The sequence below is a fragment of the Suricata suricatta genome, chromosome 13 (genome assembly GCF_006229205.1).
Source record: "Suricata suricatta isolate VVHF042 chromosome 13, meerkat_22Aug2017_6uvM2_HiC, whole genome shotgun sequence".
NCBI classification, from domain to species: Eukaryota; Metazoa; Chordata; class Mammalia; order Carnivora; family Herpestidae; genus Suricata; species Suricata suricatta.
Genome location: NC_043712.1, coordinates 5,208,532 through 5,228,807, shown reverse-complemented (window position 1 = coordinate 5,228,807; position 20,276 = coordinate 5,208,532). Strand labels below are relative to the sequence as shown.

General features: G+C 57.2%; 1 protein-coding gene across 1 annotated transcript in view; it reads left to right on the top strand.

Annotated features, from left to right (window-relative positions):
• The first annotated feature begins 1,550 nt into the window (after positions 1-1,550).
• The window catches only part of ASS1 (argininosuccinate synthase 1), a 47,109-nt gene continuing 28,383 nt past the window's right edge, over positions 1,551-20,276 (top strand). The window contains exons 1-6 of the mRNA XM_029920898.1: positions 1,551-1,613; positions 3,522-3,631; positions 4,943-5,011; positions 10,285-10,473; positions 15,514-15,570; positions 17,965-18,039. Of these exons, the coding sequence (XP_029776758.1) occupies positions 3,527-3,631; positions 4,943-5,011; positions 10,285-10,473; positions 15,514-15,570; positions 17,965-18,039 (495 nt within the window). The 5' untranslated portion in view covers positions 1,551-1,613; positions 3,522-3,526. The remainder of the gene's footprint in view (positions 1,614-3,521; positions 3,632-4,942; positions 5,012-10,284; positions 10,474-15,513; positions 15,571-17,964; positions 18,040-20,276) is intronic.

Genomic DNA, 20,276 nt, shown 5'->3' with positions numbered 1-20,276 from the left:
CGGGAACAGAGGTGGTCTTGGCTGTGGGCATGTGCCTGGGAGCTGCAAAAACTTACTCTGGGCCCTTCATGGAGGGCGAGGTGGGACGAGGGTTTGCTAGACACCTCCTCCAGGCAGGCAGCCCAGGGTCCTGGGGTGTCAGAACTAGAACAGCTTTCAGGTCGTGCAGATGGCTCGCTTGAGCCTCGGAGAGTGAGGGACTGGCCGAAGCTTAGCCGGGACCGAGGTAAGGAGAGTCTAGTGGACACAGGTTTGGTGCCCAGCTCTGGCTCCTCCCTCCAGCATCTCGCTGAATCCTCACTGTCACCCTGTGGGCTGATGGGCTCTTCTCATCTCCCGCCCCCAACTCGAGGCCTCAGCTCTGTTAGTTTCCGCTCACGGAGACAGACATCAGTGTCATCGCACAGCCCAGGGACCTGCTGGCTGGGGGAGGGAAAGCTTCACCGGTCCGAGGTTGGGGGGGCGGGGCTCTGGAAAGATGCCAGTGTCCGATGGTATCACTGCCCAGCCCACCTGCCCTGCTAATCTCTACACACACAGGCCCGAACATCGCACACATGCACGTGCGCTCAGTCCTAGACATGTGCATTCTTTCACCCAGCTCAGAACCAGAGGCCAAGGTCCTTGGTACACATGCATGCACACGGCCTGGCTGGCAGGAGGAAGGAGAGCATGCTTAGAATTCCGGGCTTTGCCGGGATTTCACCTTCTCTTGTAGGCAAGGAACCAGCCGGTCCCTGTCCTCGCGGAGCTCAGGGTTATGGGAGCGGGGGTACAATTAGGACACGGCGTGCACGTGCCGTGATGGCATCACTGGGCAGAACGGGGCAGTCTGTCTGTCTCCTCGGGGCTTCCTCTCCCTGACTCCGGTGCCCACCGTCTGGCCTCCAGGTGCCTTTCGGAGGCGGCAGAGGTGGGGCGACTCAAAGAGCAGAGTGAATCTTGGCCTCGCCTCACCCCTCCCTGTCTTGAGCCCACCCCAGCCACGCCGGGGTGTCCGAGCCACCTGTGGCTTCCCAGACCACACCTGGCCCCAGCGTTTCCCTGCCCTGGGCCTTGTACCTTCCGCCAGGGGCCCAGCAGCTCTGGGTTTGAGTCCTGACTCTGCCGCTTAGCCAGCCAAGCAAGGCCTTGAGCAAGTTCCTAACCCGAACCTCAGTTTCCCTGTCTGTAAAGTGGAGGTAACACACAGGGAAGGGCTCAGCACAGGCCGGATCATTATGTGGGTTGTGGGGACAGTTTCACACTCAATAGGCCACTTGAAATAGATGTGGTTTATTGTGTATCAAGTATGGCTCCGTAGAGCTGCCTTGGAAGATGCCCAGCAGGCTACGCCCCGCCCCCCGCCCCCCGCCCCCCTGCACCATTGCACACAACACTCCAGTACGGCCTGGGCTGGGCGGGCCGGGCGGGTGGCTCCTGGGCCTCCCCAGACCTCCGTGATGAGCAGGGCCTGCTCCAAGGGGTCAGGCAGCCGGCAAGGCCAGGTTCAGGGTCTGTGGCCTCACCGATGGCTGTTCCGGCAGCTGAGACGGCTTTTGCTCCTGCAGAGTGGGTCAGCGAGCCGTGAAGTCCGATTCCAGAAGCCGGGAACCCACGCGTCCCCACCCAAGGTACTTGCAGAGCCCCCCTCCCTCCCTTCCTCCCTCCTCCTTCCCTCCATTCTTCTTTTGTTTTGTTTTGTTTTGTTTTTTATGTTTATTTTTTGAGAGAGACAGCAAAAGCTGGGGAGGAACAGAGAGGGGGAGACACAAAATCCAAAGCAGGCTCCAGGCTCCGAGCTGTCAGCGCAGAGCCCGATGTGGGGCTGGAACCCACGAACTGTGCGATCATGACCTGAGCCAAAGTCAGACATTTAACCAACTGAGCCACCCAGGCGCCCCTCCTTCCCTCCATTTCCGATGGCCCGTCGCCTGGCTGCACTTGCCAGGGTCAGGGTCTGCTGAGTTGCCAGCAAGCCAGGCTGGGGACAGGGCCTGGCAGGTGGCCGAATGCACAGTGGAGGCCAAAGTCGTGTGTGTCTGTCAGAGCCCCGCCCCCCCACTGACCTCACTTCTCCACGGGGTTTCTCCCTTCGTGTGTGTCCACGGGGTGTGTGAGCCCCGGGGCTGGCCAGTGGGCCAGTGACATGCGTCTGCACACAGGAGGCGTGTTCTGGTGTCACCGCCGGGCCCTGTCCAGGCTCTGCACAGGGCTGGGGGACCGGGTGGCACAAGGGAGGCTTTCAGGGTGCGGGAGCCTGCACCTTTGTGGTGGCAACAGCGGGTGCCCCTTGTGGGCTCCTGTGGCTGGGGCGGGGGTGGGGGGTTGTCCACGGCTTTAACCAGCAGTGTCTAAGGAAGACCTTGACCTCGGTCAGACTCCTGTGTAAACACTTTCACCAGACACAAGAAGCCCCCGCTGCCGCCTACAAATGCAGGAAGCCGGGACCACATGCAGGGAGGCTGGGACCAGATGGCTTGGGTCCAAATCTGGTCCTGCAGCCTGTGGACCGTATGGCCTCCAGCAAATGGCCCCACCACCTCTGTGACCCTCAGCTTGGTCTTTAGCGAAGTGGGTACACTCACTGCGCTGCTCAGGACCTCGTGGAGAGTGGGGGGGGGGGTGCGGGGCACGGCCTAACAGCTCAAAGAGTCAGGGAGAGCCTTCTGGACAGAAGAAAGAGCCGCTCCAAAGGCAAGGACACAGGGGGTCCTCTTGCCTCAGTGTAGCTGAGGAGATGGATAAGGTGGGACATGTCTGTCCCTGCCCCAGAGGGACAGGTCTTTCTATACCTCCAGGAAGGACCCCCCCCATCCGCCTGTCTCCTTCCTTCTCTGGGCCTCAGTGTCTCCGTCTGCATCCTGGACCGCTGGTCACTGAGGTGCTTTGAGAAGAGTCTGAAATCCCCGTGTGCGAGGGCTTGCTGGGGTCCCCGCGGGAGGGGTGCATGGGAGGGGGCTCTGCACCCTGGCCTCCTCTTCGGCGGGGAGGCAGCATTGCATGCTGGGACGAGCTCTGTGACCTTGAGCCGGCTGCTCACCTATGTGAGCCCCAGTGTCTGCCTCCCCAACAGGCACCACGCGGGTCATGGTGGGGGTGCGGGGTGAGCTACGCGAGGCCCCCCAGGGCCTGCCCGAGGCCCCGCCCAAGTCTCCGGAACATCCTGGCCCTGTCCCAAGAGCTCAGCCTCAGGCACCTTCTCTAGCTGGTGGGGGACTGGCTCCAAGACCTGCTTTCTATCTCCCCCATCCCTCCATTCCCCCCTCCTCAAGCTGCTCTCAGTATTCCCAGAGCCCCCCCTACGGCGTTGTAGGGGTGCGTGTGCAGTGTGTGCGGTCAGGTCCCCGGGGTGGGGGGAGGGGTGGGGGAAGGAACCGCCTCTCAGCCGGCCTTGGTAACAGGTGAGCACCTTGCCAACCCTCCGGTGGCAGCCGGTGCAGGGGATGAGGCTCCCCAAGGTCAAGGTGGGGGCTGGCCGCTTGGGATGGGCTGGCTCTGAGTCACCACTGTCCTTTCTCAACAACCGCCCCCTCCCCCAGACAAGATGTCCAGCAAAGGCTCCGTGGTCCTGGCCTACAGTGGCGGCCTGGACACCTCCTGTATTCTCGTGTGGCTGAAGGAACAAGGCTATGACGTCATCGCCTACCTGGTAAGGAGGCTCCCAATGTGTCCACCTTTCTACCTTCTGTCCTGCTGTCCATGTGCTCACTGTCACTCCCCCTGAGCCCCTCTTCCCCTCCCTAAGCCTGTCTTGAATGGTAGGCAAATACTTCTTGTTGCTCTGCCTCCCTTTCTTCACCTGTCAAGTGAACATCCACAGTGTCCCCAGGTCTGGGATGCCCCGCAGAGACAGAGGAGGCCAGCTCTATGCGGGTGACCGGAGCAGGGGACACCAGAAATGAGCTTGGCGGTGCGACTTGGCCAGCCTGCCTGCAAGGGACTATGGGCGCTGGCCTGCAGGAGGGACCATGGAAGGCACAGTCTTCCCATTTCCAGAAGTCCCTCGTTTCCCCCCCTCCAGTAATTCTACAGAGATCGTAAAATCCTGGGGTGACCGAGCTGGCATAGCTCTCAGTGACCCCCTAGTTCTGGGGTGGCACATAGGTCCCAGGCCACAGGTAACAGGTTATGTGTGAGCCACTCCTTCGCGCCGAGTCCGGCAGACACCACTGATCAAGCCAGATCCGCTTCTAATGGACCAGATGCAGCTTTGGAGCCCTTCCCCATGTAGTCAAGATTCCTGAGTGCAAATTCTAAAAATCTCATTCATACCAGTTTAAGCAAAACGGACAAACAAAAAACCAAGTTCGTTCTTGGCTTGTGTAATTGAGAAGTCTGGGGCTTTGACAGCTTCAGGCGAGGCTGGATCCAGGTGCTTATCCAGATCTGTCTCCAGCTCTCTTTGGCTTCATTCTTGGCCGCTCCACAGGGCAGGCAGGGCCCACGTCACCATAGCCTGGCTGTCGCCAAGAAAGGAGGGCTTCCTCCAGAGGCTCCGACAGTAGTCCCATTGCCTGAGCCACTCCCCACCGTGTATGGGTCACTATGGCTGCAGCAGGAAGGGTGCTGACCGGCTAGGCTTGGACCACGGGCCTATCCCTGCAGTGAGCAGGGGACGTGATTTGTTCCCCTCCATTCTTATGGAAAGAGGCCCCTGAAAAGAAGTTTCTGTTCCCAGAGGAAATGAGGACAGTGCCCCACACAGAAGTCCAGCTGTTGTCAAGATGGTTGGTTTGCAGCCGAGGTCAATATGCCTAATAGCGCCCTGTCCCCTTGTCATTCGGGTAGGGGAGGGTGAGGGGAGAGAAGCGCCTTGCTCACGGTCACCTGGTAAGTGAGCGCCACCTCCATTTGAGGGGTGTAGTAGGTGGCTTTTGCAGGGGGAGAGGGGGCTGAAATTCCTCTCCCTCCCTCCTTTATGCCCCTGGGCTGAGCAGGTCTCTCTGCTTCTGCTTCTCAGGCCAACATCGGCCAAAAGGAAGACTTTGAGGAAGCCAGGAAGAAGGCGCTGAAGCTCGGGGCCAAAAAGGTACCACATGGCGGTGGGATTTGGGGCTGGAAGTGGCATTTTGACCTGGCGGAAGCAGCAGCGGGCCTGGCTGCCCCAGGGCTCCTTGGCCCCTGCACCCTTTTCAGTTGGGTCCTCTTGCCTCCAAGGGTATGAGCTCAGTTCCCTCTGTTTTCAGGTGTGTGGATGCCATCGTCTCCCTGCCTCCCTCCCCACTCTCCCACCACCTCCCCATCCTGCCCGTCCGTCTTCCTCCTCTGCATCCATCCATCTGCCTGCCCGTCCCTCCTTTATACCTCTGTCCTTCCACCCATCATTCACTCATCCAGCCAGCCAGCCAGCCATATCCGTCCACCTACCTATCCATTCATTCATCCATCCACCCATCCATCCATCTACCCATCCATCCATCCATCCACCCATCCAGCCAGCCAACCATCCATTCATTCATCTATCCATCTATCCATCCATCATCCACTCATCCATTCACTCATGTATCCATGCATCCATCCATTTGCTCATCTATCCATCCAACTATCATCCATCCATCCATTCACTCCTCTATCCAGCCAGCCAGCCATTTATTCATCCATCCAACCATCAACTATCCATCCATTCATCTGTCCATCTATCTACCCATTCTTTCATCCATCCTTCATCCATCTACCTGCCCATTCCTCTTTTACCTCTGTCCATCCTTCCATCCAGAATCAGAAAATTCCAGTTGAGTTCAGTGCCCTGCCTGAGCATCTGATTATGTGGCAGACAGGCCCTCTGCTGGGTGTGGAGCCCAGATGGTGAACAGGGCTCACGTAGGCTCACGGTGTAAAGGTTGAGTTGCTCCCACGGGGACGTCCCTGGCACCGTCACCCCTTCACTTGGGCACACAGCAGACACGATGTGCAAAGCCATCTGCCCACCTGCTTGGTCAGAACTGGTCCCCTCTGCAGGGCACTTCTGTGGGGTTCTCAGAACCTAAGAAGGATCCTGGCACACTTTGCGCGTTAAAATGAATGCATGAGTGCCATGTCCCATCACTGGCCGCAGGCCGGTGTCTCAGAGGAGAGGAGTGTCTGAGCAGGAACCCAGAAGGTGAGAGTAAAGCACTTGAATGAAAATGAGCTGGGCTTTTGCACAAGTTGGGCTTTTGTGTAAAGATCTGTCATTGGTTCGTTACTCTAGATCGGTCATTTTTAAGACGAGATTAGTCGTCATCCTGAGCCTTGCACTCTAAGGACCCCCTACACTTTCGTGTATTTGGAATTGGAACGGGAATTTCTTGCCCAGACCAGCAGGCTATATAGTCTCATTGCTTTTGCTTTAATTCTCCTTTTCTTTCATTCTTTGCGTCATTGAAAAAAAGTTATTTCTTTATTTAAAATTTTTTAATGTTTATTTATTTTTGAGAGAGAGAGAGACAGAGCGTGAGCAGGGGAGGGACAGAGAGTGAGAGGGAAACACTGAATCGGAAGCAGGCTCCAGGCTCCGAGCTGTCAGCACAGAGCCCAACGTGGGGTTTGAACCCATGAACTGTGAGATCACAACCTGAGCCGAAGTCAGACGCCTAACCGACTGAGCAAGCCAGGCGCCCCCCCCCCTCAAAATAGTTACATTTTAGGCTAATTATAGGCTTACAGGAAGTTGCAAATTTAATATAAAGAATCCCATGACCCCTTTCCACTCTTGAAAAGTCTTGAGTGCCCCATAGTTCTGTGGATTACATCTATCGATACCACATTATAAATAAAAGCTGAAATTAAACATACTAACCCACTTTAAAGAACAACATTAAGCACATTCTATGTTAACATAAGTGACATTTTTTTCAGAAAAATAACTATTTCCAAAACAAAAAGGCTTGTTAAAAGCAGCATTGTGTATGTTCCATGTTTATAGCTCTCTTCCGTGTCTGGTTTAGCAGAAGACAGGTGGACACTTGTCACTGTGCCTTCATCCATCTTGCGATGCTCTCTTTTGGTTGGCATGATGGAAGAAAACATGACCTCGTGAATGTTTGTATAGCCTTTTCTGAGAGTTGGGGATATTTTTTGATACTGCACCTAAACTCAACTGGGGGATCGTTTCTCAAAGATCAGTGTGATGGGAAACGTGACACCCCAGCAGTGAATTTGTCAGGCATTAAAACTCACTGGTCCGGGAGCGCCTCAGTGGTTCAGTCAGTTGAGCATCTGATCCCAGGGTTGTGGGATTGAGCCCCGCATAGGACTCTGCACTGGAGTCTGCTAAAGATTCTCTCTCTCTCCCTCTCCCTCTGCCCTTCACTCTGCCTTGTGTGTTCTCTCTCTCTCTCTGTGTCTCTCAAAAAAAATAAAAATAAAATTTTAAAAATCTACTGGGGAGGTTCCTCAAAAAATTAACAATAGAACTCCCCTATGACCCAGCAATAGCACTGCTGGGGATCTACCCAAGGGACACAGGAGTGCTGATGCATAGGGGCACACATACCCCAGTGTTCATAGTGGCACTTTCAACAATAGCCAAATCATGGAAAGAGCCTAAATGTCCCTCACCTGATGAATGGATCAAGAAGATGTGGTTTATCTATACAATGGAGTACTACATGGCAATGAGAAAGAATGAAGTATGGCCATTTGTAGCAAAGTGGATGGACCTCGAGGGTATCATGCTAAGTGAAATAAGTCAGGCAGAGAAGGATAGATACCATATGTTTGCACTCATAAGTCTAACATGAGACCAGGAGAAATCTAATGGAGGACTGGGGGGAGGGGAAGTGGGGGGAAAATAGTTAGGGGGAGGGAGGGAGGCAAATCATGAAAGACTCTTAAATACTGAGAACAAACTGAGGGCTGAAGGGGGAGGGGGTAAGAGGAAGGGGGGCGATGGGCATGGAGGAGGGCACTTGTGGGGATGAGCACTGGGTGTTATATGGAAACCAACTTGACAATAAACTATAAAAAAATCCACTGGTCCATCTTACACTTTGGATGGATGTTTTCATCCGTGCAAGATTGTGTAACATCACACATTCATTAGTCATGTGAAAACCACTATTTTGTTGAGTTATACGGATCTTCCAAATATTAATAACTTTCATCGTAAAATATCAGAGAACATCGCATTTGTCAATCTCACCACTACTCAGGGAGATATTAGGAAGCTGTCAGATGGAAGTTGTCCATTATCCTAATTTTTACTGGAAAACCTGAATTTTCTCATTGGCAACAAATACTCAGTGTTCCCTGAAGGTCACTTCATTTTTGTGAAAAATGTCAGCCACTCAAGTCTGAAAGACTCTGTTTTGTCTGTCAGTCATCCTTTCAAACGATGTTTCATGAAGAAAAGTGGCTAGTTTAGCTTGTAACTCGCTTTGGAACGCAACAGAAGGACCTCATGTGTATTTCGCCTTTTGGGCTTGAGATTCAACAGAAGTTATCACTGTTACAGCTTCAAGACCGTTCTTTTTTTTTTTTTTAATAATGACTTAAAAAAATTTTTTTAATGTTTATTTATTTTTGAGAGAGAGACACAGAGACAGAGCGTGACTGGGGGAGGAGGAGGAGGAGGAGGAGAGAGAGATACACAGAATCCGAAGCAGGCTCAGGCTCTCAGCTGTCAGCACAGAGCCTGATGTGGGGCTCGAACCCACAAACTGTGGGATCATGACCTGAGCCGAAGTCAGATACTTAACCGACTGAGCCACCCAGGCGCCCCCTCAAGACTGTTCTTAAGTGAAATTATCACGGTGGCAACAAGGTGTTAGGAACACGGTGGCAGTGTCTCTGCCCTCATTTGTCCTGAGGTGCCAGTGTGAATGTCAACCGAGCAAAAAAGGCAAATAATAGCTTAGCCCCATTATACAAAATCTTTCCGAGCGCTGGGTGGCTGTCGGTTGAACATCTGACTCCTTTGGGGTTTTTTTGGGTTTTTTAAAAAAATTTTTTAAAATGTTTTATTTATTTTTGATACAGAGAGAGACAAAGCATGAGAGGGGGAGGGGCAGAGAGAGAAGGAGACACAGAACTGGAAGCAGGCTCCAGGCTCTGAGCTAGCTGTCAGCACAGAGCCTGACGCGGGGCTCGAACCCACGAACGTGAGATCTGACCTGAGCCGAAGTCGGAGGCTTAACCGACTGAGCCACCCAGGCGCCCCAGACTCCTTTGTTTTTTTAATGTTTTGTTTATTTTTGATACAGAGAGAGACAGAGCATGAGTGGGGGAAGGGCAGAGAGAGGGAGACACAGGCTCCAGGCTCTGAGCAGTCAGCACAAAGCCCAACGCAGGGCTCAAACCCACGAACCGTGAGATCATGACCTGAACCAAAGTCGGATGCTTAACTGACTGAGCCCCCAGGCGCCCCTGAGCATCTGACTCTTGATTTCAGCTCAGGTCACGATTCAGGATCATGGGATCAAGCCCCACGTTGGGCTTCACACCAAGCATGGAGCCTTCTTAGGATTCTCTCTCCCTCTCCTTCTGCCTCCTCACCCCAATTCATGCTGGATCTCTCTCAAATTAAAACGAAAAAATCTTTTCACTCAGTCTCTGCGAAAGGGTCCTGAGGGCATCCAGAGGTCTCTGCTCTGAGAGCCATTCCTTTAGATCAGGGCTTCTCAACCTTGGCACTTTTTTTTTTTAACACTTATTTATTATTGAGAGATAGAGACAGAGCACAAGCAGGGGAGAGGCAGAGAGAATCCAAAGCAGGCTCCATGTTCCGAGCTGTCAGCACAGAGCCCAACATGGGGCTCAAACCCCGTGACCTAAGCCAAAGTCAGACACTTAACCGACTGAGCCACCCAGGCGGCCCTCAACCTTGGCACTCTTGTCCTGTAGCTGGCTATCCTGAGCTTTCTGGGATCTTTAGCCACATCCCTGGCCTTTACCCATGAGGTACCAGAACCCCTCTCCCGCAGCCCACCCGTGTGACAGCCAAAAATATCTCCAGCTATCACCACTGCTCCTAGGGGACAACATCGTCCCTAGTTGAGAGATTTTGTGGATTACTATCTCCTGTCTACTGTTTTAGACCTTAGGTGACAAGTTTCATCTCAGGCCCAGAATGTTGGGCTGGGAGAGGGACTGAAGGACCACATACATTTCAGCTAGATGATGTATCAGGATTGATTAGCAATGTCTGCTGTGAGTGCAGGAATGGCGGGAGAGCACGATATGCGAGGGTTGATTAGTGATGTCTGCCACAGATGCAGAAAGAAAAGTGGAGGCGCATCTCTCCAGGATCCATTAGTAGTGTCTGTCCTGGGGGCGGGGCCCCACCCCTGCCGGGCCTCCCTCCACAGGCTCCTCTCTCCGCAGGTGTTCATCGAGGACGTCAGCAAGGAGTTTGTGGAGGAGTTCATCTGGCCCGCCATCCAGTCCAGCGCACTGTACGAGGACCGCTACCTCCTGGGCACCTCTCTCGCCAGGCCCTGCATCGCCCGGAAACAAGTGGAGATCGCCCAGCGAGAGGGAGCCAAGTATGTGTCTCACGGCGCCACGGGAAAGGTGAGCCCCTGGACGGACGGCGCTGGGGGGCGCTGGGCAGAGGGGACAGGCAGGGCGGTTGCAGGCTTTGCGCCCAGGAGAGGCAGGTGTAGGTCCGTGTGTGTGTTCTGTCTGGGTGCGGGGAGGGGGAGCAGTTGGGCAGACTTGACCCTGTGGCTCAGGACAGTCACCGCTGGCCCAGGTCACAGAGCACAAGTCACCATGCAAGGTAGTGGATAGAGTTGGAAACCCCATATTGGCTGTGTGGCCCCTGCGGTCTTAGCTTGCCCAGGCCAGAGACTTGGGGCTGCTCTGGTCCCGGAAGTATGTTGTCTCACGGTTCTGGGGCCGAGCTCCCTCGGACAGGGGGCCGGGAAGGCGTCATCATGAAGCCCTTGTAGACGTGGCACTCTCATTTCCGTGCGCGGCTCGCTCTGTGTCCAAACTCCTCTCTTTTATACAAACACCAGCCCTATCAGATTAGCGCCCCCCCTTACGATCTAATCCCAACTCCATCTCCCCTATAAAAACCTATTTCCAAATAAGATCACGTTCTCAGGTACTGAGAGCTGGGGCTTCAGCTTAGCTTTTGTGGGGGACGCCAGTCAGCGCATGGCATGCCCCCAGCTCTGGCGCCTGTGCAGACGGTGCACCCTGAGGGAGGGCCCGGGGGCCAGTGAGGCAGGGAACCGTCCGCATGCTGGCCCACAGGTGGCCGCGCTCGAGAAAGGAGACTCCAATGCAGACGAGTCTTGGACAGTGCTATTAGAAAGGTTCTGTGGTCGTGGGGTCTCAATGTCACCGGACGCCACACACCAGTAGCCCCCGGGACAGGACTTGGCTCTCTGACAACCCCAGGGTCAGCAGACTGTGCACCTCCCAGCGACAGGGAACTCACTACCTTACCAGCACGCTCGTGCTAGCCTGACCCAGGGCCCCCCACCATTGCCCAGGTGGGTCGGGGCCGTGGGAGGGGGAGCAGACTGGCTTGCCATGACACAGAGACACCTGCAGCCTAGGTGATGACAGAGGAGATGTGACTTGAGGGTGGCCCTGGTTCATGTCTGCCAGAGCTCATGTGTTCACTCATTCATTTGCTTGGCTTGAGGTCAGCAAGCATATACTTGGGAAAGGGCTGGACGCCTGCCGGGTCCAGCAACAGTATTGAACTTCTTAGGCTCTTCCCACCCTCCGGGAGCCTGTGTCCTAGCAAGGGAGAGGAGAGTGGACAGACAGACAGACAGACAGGACAAGGTGCATGCAGGGGCGCTTGGAGCCTCTGAGGCATGGGGGCCGCAGGCAGGGGAGGGAGGCGGACCCACCTGCAGCAGGAGTGTGGGTGAATGAGCGACGGGGTACAAGAAGGGCGTGCCCGGCAGAGGGATCGCCTGTGCAGAGGCTTGGGGGTCAGGAGCCCCGCATAGCAGCCTGTCTGGGAGCGCGCAGCCAGAGCCGCTGTGGTGAGAAGTGGCAGGCTGGGGTCTAGGCAGCATTCTGAGAGCACTGCGGTAGGAGGCACCAGGCTGGATGGGGGTGTGTGTGTGTGTTGGGGATCGTTCTGGACTGAAATGGGGGGAGTTCCTTCTATGGAGGAAGGTGACTGGTGTCTCTCACACAGACCTGTGACCCTAGAACCTAGTCGTGAGCACATCGTGAGCAGGATGACAGAGCTGGGCTGTCTGGACATGGATGTGCATGTCCCCTTCGCCTTGAGGGCGGTGGGAGAGGGTGCATGGGACCCTAGAGGTTCAGGACAGGTGCAGACCAGATCCGGATTCTGGAAGGAATCCTGCCTGGACCAGGTCCCTCCAGGACTGAGGATGGGAGGCATTCAGGGCTCATGGACTGAATGGTGGGTCTCCCTGAACCCACCCCCACAACTACCCCCCCCCCCAAGGCTAGGAGGAACCACCTGAGGCTATGTGCACTCCTCCATCTGGCCACAAGAGGGCACCAGAGGCTTGTATTTGAGGCCTGACCCTGGAGATAAAGCAGCTGAAAAAGAGGCCACCGCCACCCAAGGTCCCCGTCCCTGTGGGACTTTGGTCCTGAAAAGAACACCCTCTACAGAAGTTCTGTGGCCTGAAGGCCAGGAGAAGGGAGGGGAGGGGGGTGTGCAGTGCTACCCTGGATCTGCCGTCTCTTCTGGGGGTTCATGGACAAGACATACTCCCTTCTTTACAGAACCTGGGGAAGCCCCCCAGGTCTCTGCAGACAGTTTCCTGGACCTGAGGGGGGTGAACAGAGAGAGTCAAGGAGGCTTGGGGCTGGGGCCACTGAAATGCCAAGTGTTTGGGGCAGGGAGGAGCCAGCAGCCCGCAGTGGCCTGTGGCCCGGTTGGCTGGGGCAGGAGGTGGCCTTGGGGAGCAAGCGAGCGGGGCTTGTGCCCCCTGCGTGGGGTCTGGCCGATCGCCCCAAAGAGAGATGCCGGGACACTCGGTAGAGGTTTCTGCGGGGGTTGATGGTGAAGAGAGAGCTGGGGGTACAAGCAGAGTGTGGGGACCCCGCTCCCCAGATGTGGGGGAGACCCCAGCGTGGCCAGTCCTGAGGCTGTGGCCATTCGCTGGCCCCTCCCAGCGGCATCCTGCGTCACGGATGGAGGAAGTTCATTCCAGCTTCCCAGCCATCACCTTGACACGTGTGTCCGTTCGCTCCCCGAGTATCTATCCAGCACGGGCCTCCTCCACGCCAGGCCGCTGGGACCCGATGGGCTTGGGACTTAGGAGCCCTAACCCAGCAGGGGGTGGACCACAGCGGGAGCAAGAGCCAGCCCGTGATGCCAAGGGAAGGGCATCCCAGGCTGGAACAGCCCTTGCGAAGGCCTGGAGGGTGGGAGGCAGCTCCCCACCCAGGGCCCAGCCCGGCAGCAGCTGGTACAGAGCTGGAGCTGGGGGTCCCAGCTCCACGCCCCGCCCTGATTCCCCCCAGCAGAGAGCTGCTTGGAAGCTGGGGTGGCAGCCTTCGGGGCCTCCTCCCCGCTCCCACTTTTGGAAGAAGGGCCTGGAAATACGAGCCAGACTCAGGCAAGGGTACGGGGAGCAGGTTTGTAAATGGGGCCATCTGTATGGTTAGCCCAGAACAGATGGGCGGACCCCCCCCCCAGCACCTCCAGGCCCTGTGGGTGCTGCACCCACACCTGCACGTGAGTCAGCATATGGACACAGTAGCCCCACCCCCCTCTCCAGCCGCGGGGGCCGCCCTGGTGCTGAGGGTCCGGGGTTCCAGGGGGAGAAAGGACTGGACCAACCTTGGGTCTTAACCTGGGACAGAGTTTGAACCCAGGGAGCTGTCTGGCCTCTGCGTGGCGTCTGCGTGGGTCTCCGGCTGTGGAACAGATGGGTGACCCCGTGTTGGTCCGGGCGGGTGTCCGCCTGTCCCGGGACGCACAAGCGGCCATTGTACTGGGGAAACCCGATGCCGTGGGGGGAAGTCACCAGGAGGAGACGCAGCACCGCAGGCTTCACAAATCGCCGAGTCTGCTTTTTACCCTTTGCCTCTGCCCCAGGAGCTGTGCCGGCCACGGGGCCTTGGGCAAGGGTGCCCACCTGTGCCTCGGTTTCCCCATCTGTGAGGCAGGGACAAAAATAGAACCTACCTCTGGCGGGGAACTGGGGGGGACTCCTGCAAGGATTCAGCGAGTATAAGTCCAGAGCTCAGATCAGTCATGGGAATGCGAGTGTTAGGATGGAAATGTTGGCCCTTGGCTGTGTGGCCCCGGGCAAGTGACGTGACGTCTCTGAGCCTTGTCAGCAAAGCAGGGTTAACCGTGCCCCTGGCCCCAGGCGGCTTTCCCCTGTGCCGGCGAGCACATAGTAGGTGCTCACATGGGGCTTGGCCGGCGGGCGAGGAGCCGGGTGGCCCGTGTGGCTCAGCTCTGGGCCCTGAGAGGCCTCGGGGAGGGACAGCCTCGCCCCCTCCGCTCCCGGCTCCGCGGAGAGGGCCTGAAGCCTGTATTTCCACGCCGCCTGACAAGACTCTGGAAAATAACATGTTATTCCCGCCGCCGCCTCGCTGGGCCGGTGCAGTTTTCACAGTAGGCGCAAAGCCCCTCTGTTATTTCCACAGCTTAAGTCCCCCTGTGGGCGCCGAGCTGACGGGAAGCAGGCAGGATGCTGGCAGCCATTGTGTCTGTGGCCTCCTCTTCCTCTTCCTCTTCCCCCTCCTCCTCATCATCCGCGCTCGCGCTTGGGTCTGCATTCTACAGCAGGGGACACAGGCACAGAGGCAGGGCCACGCTCCTGGCGGTGGGGCCGGGGGGCCAATACCCGGCTCAGTGCCCTCGGGCCAGTTCCTTCTCTCTGGACCTCAGTTTCCTGTCTGTTCAGAGAGGAACCCCGGAGCAAGCAGCCCTTAGGGGTCACCGGGTTCCCTCCATTCCCTGCCTGCAATTATATAGATGGGGAAACTGAGGCTCAGAGAGGAGACTGGATTCCCACCTTTATGGATATGAGTCATCAAAGCCCCACGGACCCCAGGCCCTGAACTTGATCCATGGATTGGGGCTGGCAGGGCCTGGTGGGGGAAGAGACGTCAGGAAGAGGCTGAGGTGCCAGCAGCTGGGGGGCCCCTAGGGGGGACGGGGATCTCGGTGGGGCCAGGCCTTCAGCCTCACACGCGTGTGCAGCCCCCGGGTGTGCACAGACATGATGATACATGTGCACGTCCTATCATGTTCCCAGACAGGTGTACCCCCATCGGGCCACATGCCCCCCTACATCTGAACACCGCTGGGTTTGTGCAGTGCCCAACCTGTACTCCACCGTGTGCACAAGTCACACGCCAGGGCCCACGGGCAGTCCGACCTGCACACCTGCACGCCCACACTGCCCGCTCAGCGCTGGGGGGTCCTGGATTCTAATCTTGACTCCACCTAAAGGGCGGGAGCTGGGGCCTCCTCTGCAGAAAAGAGGCCAAGAACAGTCCCCACCTCAGAAGGTTTTGAGGTTGGAGATGGGCCTCCCCTGAGCGGCCCTCAGGCCGGTTGTCAGCGGTCACACGGTGCTGTGCCTGCTCCAGCCCCTGTCCTGTGGCTCTGGATAATCCTCCTGTTCCGTGTTTCAGGGAAATGACCAGGTCCGCTTTGAGCTCACCTGCTACTCATTGGCCCCTCAGATTAAGGTAAGTGAGCGCTGGGGGCTAATGGTGCTGGTGGGGGCGAGGGTGGGAGGAGGCAAGGTGTGGAGTTCTGGGAGGTTCCATGGACAGGGACAGAGTGCCCCTGGGTCTCCGGGGGGGCGGGTGGAGATCCTGTGCTCCCACTGCGAGGCCACAGCACTCCCCCCCCCACCCCAGCCCATTACTCTTCCTGGGAGGTACTGCCCTGGGGCCCGGGTAGGTTGGGGCGCTGGACAGAAGACGTAGCCGCCCTTTGGCCTGTGTTCTTGGCGTTCCCAGGCCTGGCTTCTTGGGTCTGGGCCAGAACGGTTCTGGGATGAGTCTCTGGGACCAGCCCTGGTTGGGGTCGCCCAGCCGCCCGAGCCCTGGCCCCCTGAGTCCCCGATCCTTTCCTGGGTGGGAATCACCAGGATGCAGGGGAGTCAACCACCCCTGCCCGTGGCCCGTCACCCAGGCATGAGAGCCCACATCAGGACTGCAGCCGGCCCCTGCCGGCCCTGTCTCCTCCAGCCTGGCGTGGGGCCTGGGCCTGTGTCCATCCATCTGTCCCTTCCTTCCTTCCTTCCTTCCTTCCTTCCTTCCTTCCTTCCTTCCTTCCTTCTGTGTTTACTCAGGCCAGGCTCTGGGCATACACGAGTGTGCAAGGCTGGGCCTCAGAGCTGTAACGTGCCACTGATGGGAGCCCTCTGGGCCACTGAAGTCTGTCCAGTGGCCACATCAAAACAAACAAACACAAGACAAAAAGCAACAGGCGACCTCATTTCCCTAGTATACACTGCGTGCACACACAGAGGCCTGGGTGCCCAGGCGGCATCGGTCCACCTGCTGTCCATGTGAACTCACCACCCATGAGATGTTTCCATTCTAAGTCTTCAAGATCCTTGTGCTTTGCGTTGCCAGCACATCTCCGTGGGGACCGGCCACGCTGTGGGTCTTGGTGGCCACACGTAGCTCCTGGCCGCCTGACTGGACAGGACAGACCTAGGTCTGAGCTCTTGACAGGTCACTTTGGGCTAAAGCTACAGAAGACGTGTGTCTTCCTGAGCTCCGAAGGAGCCCTAAGAGGCTTCCTTGTTTTCTTTTTAAATTTCTTAATGGGGGGGAGGATATGTAAATACTTGACATTTAAATTGATTCTACACTTGTGGTAAATATAGCATAAAATACAGAGAAGTTAAATCACTAAAAAAAAAAAAATTAAAAAAAAAATTTTTTTTTTTTGATAAAGAGACAGTACAAGTGGGGGAAGGTCAGAGAGAGAGGGAGACACAGAATCGGAAGCAGGCTCCAGGCTCTAAGCTGTCAGCACAGAGCCTGATGCGGGGCTTGAACTCATGGACCTCGAGATCACGACCTGAGCTGGTCAGTTGCTTAACTGATTGAGCCCCCCAGGCGCCCCTTTTTTAAAGAAGAACATCCTTCTCTATCCCTTAAAGGGGCCAGCAGCTGCTTGCTGGGTGAGGGTGGCCTGGAGGTAATGAACTCTAAGGATCCTTCCAGCCTAGAAGCCCTAGCTTGGGGCAGGCTGTTGGTCACGGGGGCTCTCTCCTGACCCCCACTCTCTGGGTTCCTACAGCAGCTGGGGAGGGGAGGCAGTGGACAAAGTGTCCGGTGTCTGGATCTTTGTCTGCAGAGGCCGAGCCAAGGGGCTGGGATGGGGCTGAGGGTAGGGGCCCCCACGGCTGGGCCTGCGCTGGCGGTGTGTGTGTGTGTGTGTGTGTGTGTGTGTGTGTAACTGCTCATTCTAAGGCGGGGTGGCCCCAGGGGGAAAGCTTACCATCAGAGGCAGGGGCCCTTCTTGGGGACCTGACCCTCGCACCCCCAGGCTGATGGGGCCCTGGGAAAATGAGCTCAGCCCTCTCAGTCAGGCTGTGACCCCCCCTTCCCCACCCAGCGCAGCTCTGGCAGGAGAAGGAAGGAAAGCAAAAGAAATGGGTGGAGGGCACTGTGCGTGTCTTTGGACCCCACTGTGCCTGGAACCCTTCCTTCGTCACCGAGGGGTGGGGGTAGAGGGACTAGCCCTCTGACCAGGGTGCGGGGGTGCTCATAGGAGACCCGAGGCCTGTCTAGTTCAAACTCTCAAGTCTCAGAGAAGGGCAGGGAGCCCAGCAGGGGTCACAAGGCCATCCTGCCAAGAGCTTGGGCCTCTAAAAATACCCTCCCTTTGCCCCCCCCACTGCCCAGTGTAGCAGGTCCTGTCCCCTGCCCAGTGGGGTGCCACTGCCCACTCCACGCGGACTGAGTCCTCTCCGGGGAGGATGCAGCGGGAGGACTCCCCAGCCAGGTGGCTGTTGGAGTCTCAGGCCCCTTAACAGAGAAGCCCGCTCTGCGGCCTGGGGGCCAGAGGATGCGGGCATCCGGGCTCTGCCACAGCTGACTCCTTGCCCCCCTGCCCAGGTCATCGCTCCCTGGAGGATGCCCGAGTTCTACAACCGTTTCCAGGGCCGCAATGATCTGATGGAGTATGCGAAGGTAGGGCTGAGTCATCCCCATCACCCCAGCCTCCCGAGGGTGGGGGGACCGAGGCAGCCCCAGCTGACTCCCCGCACCTGCCCCCCGGGCCGGCCCGCACGGCGGGCGGGCGGGCAGCGTGGTCACCGCCAGAGCTGGGCACCTCCATGGAGAGTCGTGGGTCTGCCGGGGCTGGGGGGGGGCGTCCCCTCTGTGGGCGGCGTGAGCGAGGTGATCTCTGCCCTCCGTCACCTGGCTGCTAATGGTCCCCGAGTGCCCTGCCGGGAGCAGGTAGGCACGCTGAGGGGCAGCGGCAGACAAAGGCTGGTGTTGAGCCAGCCCCTTTGAAGTACAAGTTGCAATAAAACATATTAGAAGTTTTGCATCAAGATCCTTAGCCGCTCCCCAGGGCACCTTTCTTTTTAGCGACTGCATGGCAGCTTTTGACAAACAGCCTCAATCAATCAGACGGGGCTGGGGGGGAGCGACTCGGCGCACACACCAGAAAATTGCTCAGGTTTTAAATAGCAGTCACCGGGGCTGGCTGCGAGCTCTCGCCGGAGCCAAGGTGCCGCGTGGCGGGGGGCTCGGTGGGGACGCGGCCCGGCCCCTGCCGCCGGCATCCCATTAAGACCCGGAGGGCTTGGAGGAAGGATCTCCTGTACCATCTGTTGTTTTATTATTAAGAGGGGAGTTTACAAGAGCAAGCCCATATGTTGCCAAACAAATTGTCAAATAGCAGAGCTATTAAAAGAACGGGCTTGACGAGGCTTTCCACCCCTCCCTGCAAGCCCCCCTGCCCGCCCCCCTCACCCCTTCGTCTCCCTGATACCGAATATGGAGCAGCTGGAACCCGCCACCCCGAACTGTATTCTCACGACTGCGGTCCCGGTTCAAGAGAGGGCCAGGGTGACCCGCGCGTGGCCCCTCGTTTCCGTCAAGGGGGGGAGAAGTCACTTCACTGAGCTGCTGTCCCCAATAACCTTTGAACAGGAGAGTGTGAGGGGGCACGGGTACAGGCGAGTCTGGGGCCCCAGGCCTCGGGTCCTCTGCCCGCCCCCTCCCCGGGACGGCCAGTGTGCACTCCGGGGAGTCTGCGTGCATTCTGGGACGGAGGCCGTGTCCTGCACCCAGGAAGTGACCAGAATCACTGAGCAGCAGCCAAGCTTTGTCCAAAATTCAGAGCCAGGCGGCTGATTCAGCTGAGACCAAAAAAAAAATCAATGGGGCTTTGAAAACCCCTGATTTCAAGACCCGTAAGTTACCAAGGCCAAAAGGTGGGGTAGGAGACATGCAAACATGTGTCCGCTGCACTTCCCCCCCCACCCCCCCAAGTCGTGGTCCAAGGGGAAGACGCTCAGAATTGGCCTGTCCTTAGCATTGTCACCGCAATTAGTTTCTTGTAAAAAGCCGGCAGACAAGGTGGGGGGGGCTGGAAAACAGGGCTGCGTACGTGTTGGGGATGGTTTTTTGTCTCGATTGCAGTGAGGATTTCTTTGCGGGAGGACCTCGGGACAGAGAGGGGAGGGGAGACAAAAATCGCTCTGGTGGCAGGGCTGCCCGTCCCGTCCTGCCCACCTGCCTTCCCTTTCTCCTCCCTTCGCTCCGACCACAACCACGGGGCCCAGGGGGAAAGAAGGCAAAAGTGTTTCCAACCGCCCCCCCCAAACAGGCTGCAGGAGACCCACCGAGCCCGGGGACGCCAGCTCCTCCACGGGGTCCTGGTCCCCACGCCTGGCCCACTCTACCTGCAGGGAGCATAAGGCGAGCACGTGCATTTGACTCTTGGCAGCCGTGCAGGGGGAAGGGGGGCCCCCAACACTGAACAGCCTCTAAATGGGAGGGGCTCCTGTTTGCCTGTGTGGTTTAAATTGAAGAGTACACACATTCTTTTCTTTCCTTTTTTTTTTTTAATGTTTATATTTGAGACGGAGAGAGAGACAGCGGGAGCAGGGGAAGGACAGAGAGAGAGGGAGACACAGAATCGGAAGCAGCTCCAGGCTCCGAGCTGGCAGCACAGAGCCTGATGTGGGGCTCCAACCCACAAACTGTGAGATCAGGATCTGAGCCAAAGTCAGAGGCTCAACCAACCGAACCACCCATGTTCCCCAAGAGGACACAAATTCTAGAGTAGATAAGGACTTATAAAAACATCCCCCTGGTAAAGCTTGGAAAGAACAGCTAGAGGGTTTTTAGCTTCGTTTATCTTGAAATTTGAAGGTGATGATGAAGGAAACCCAGGGGGCTCCCTGGAGGAG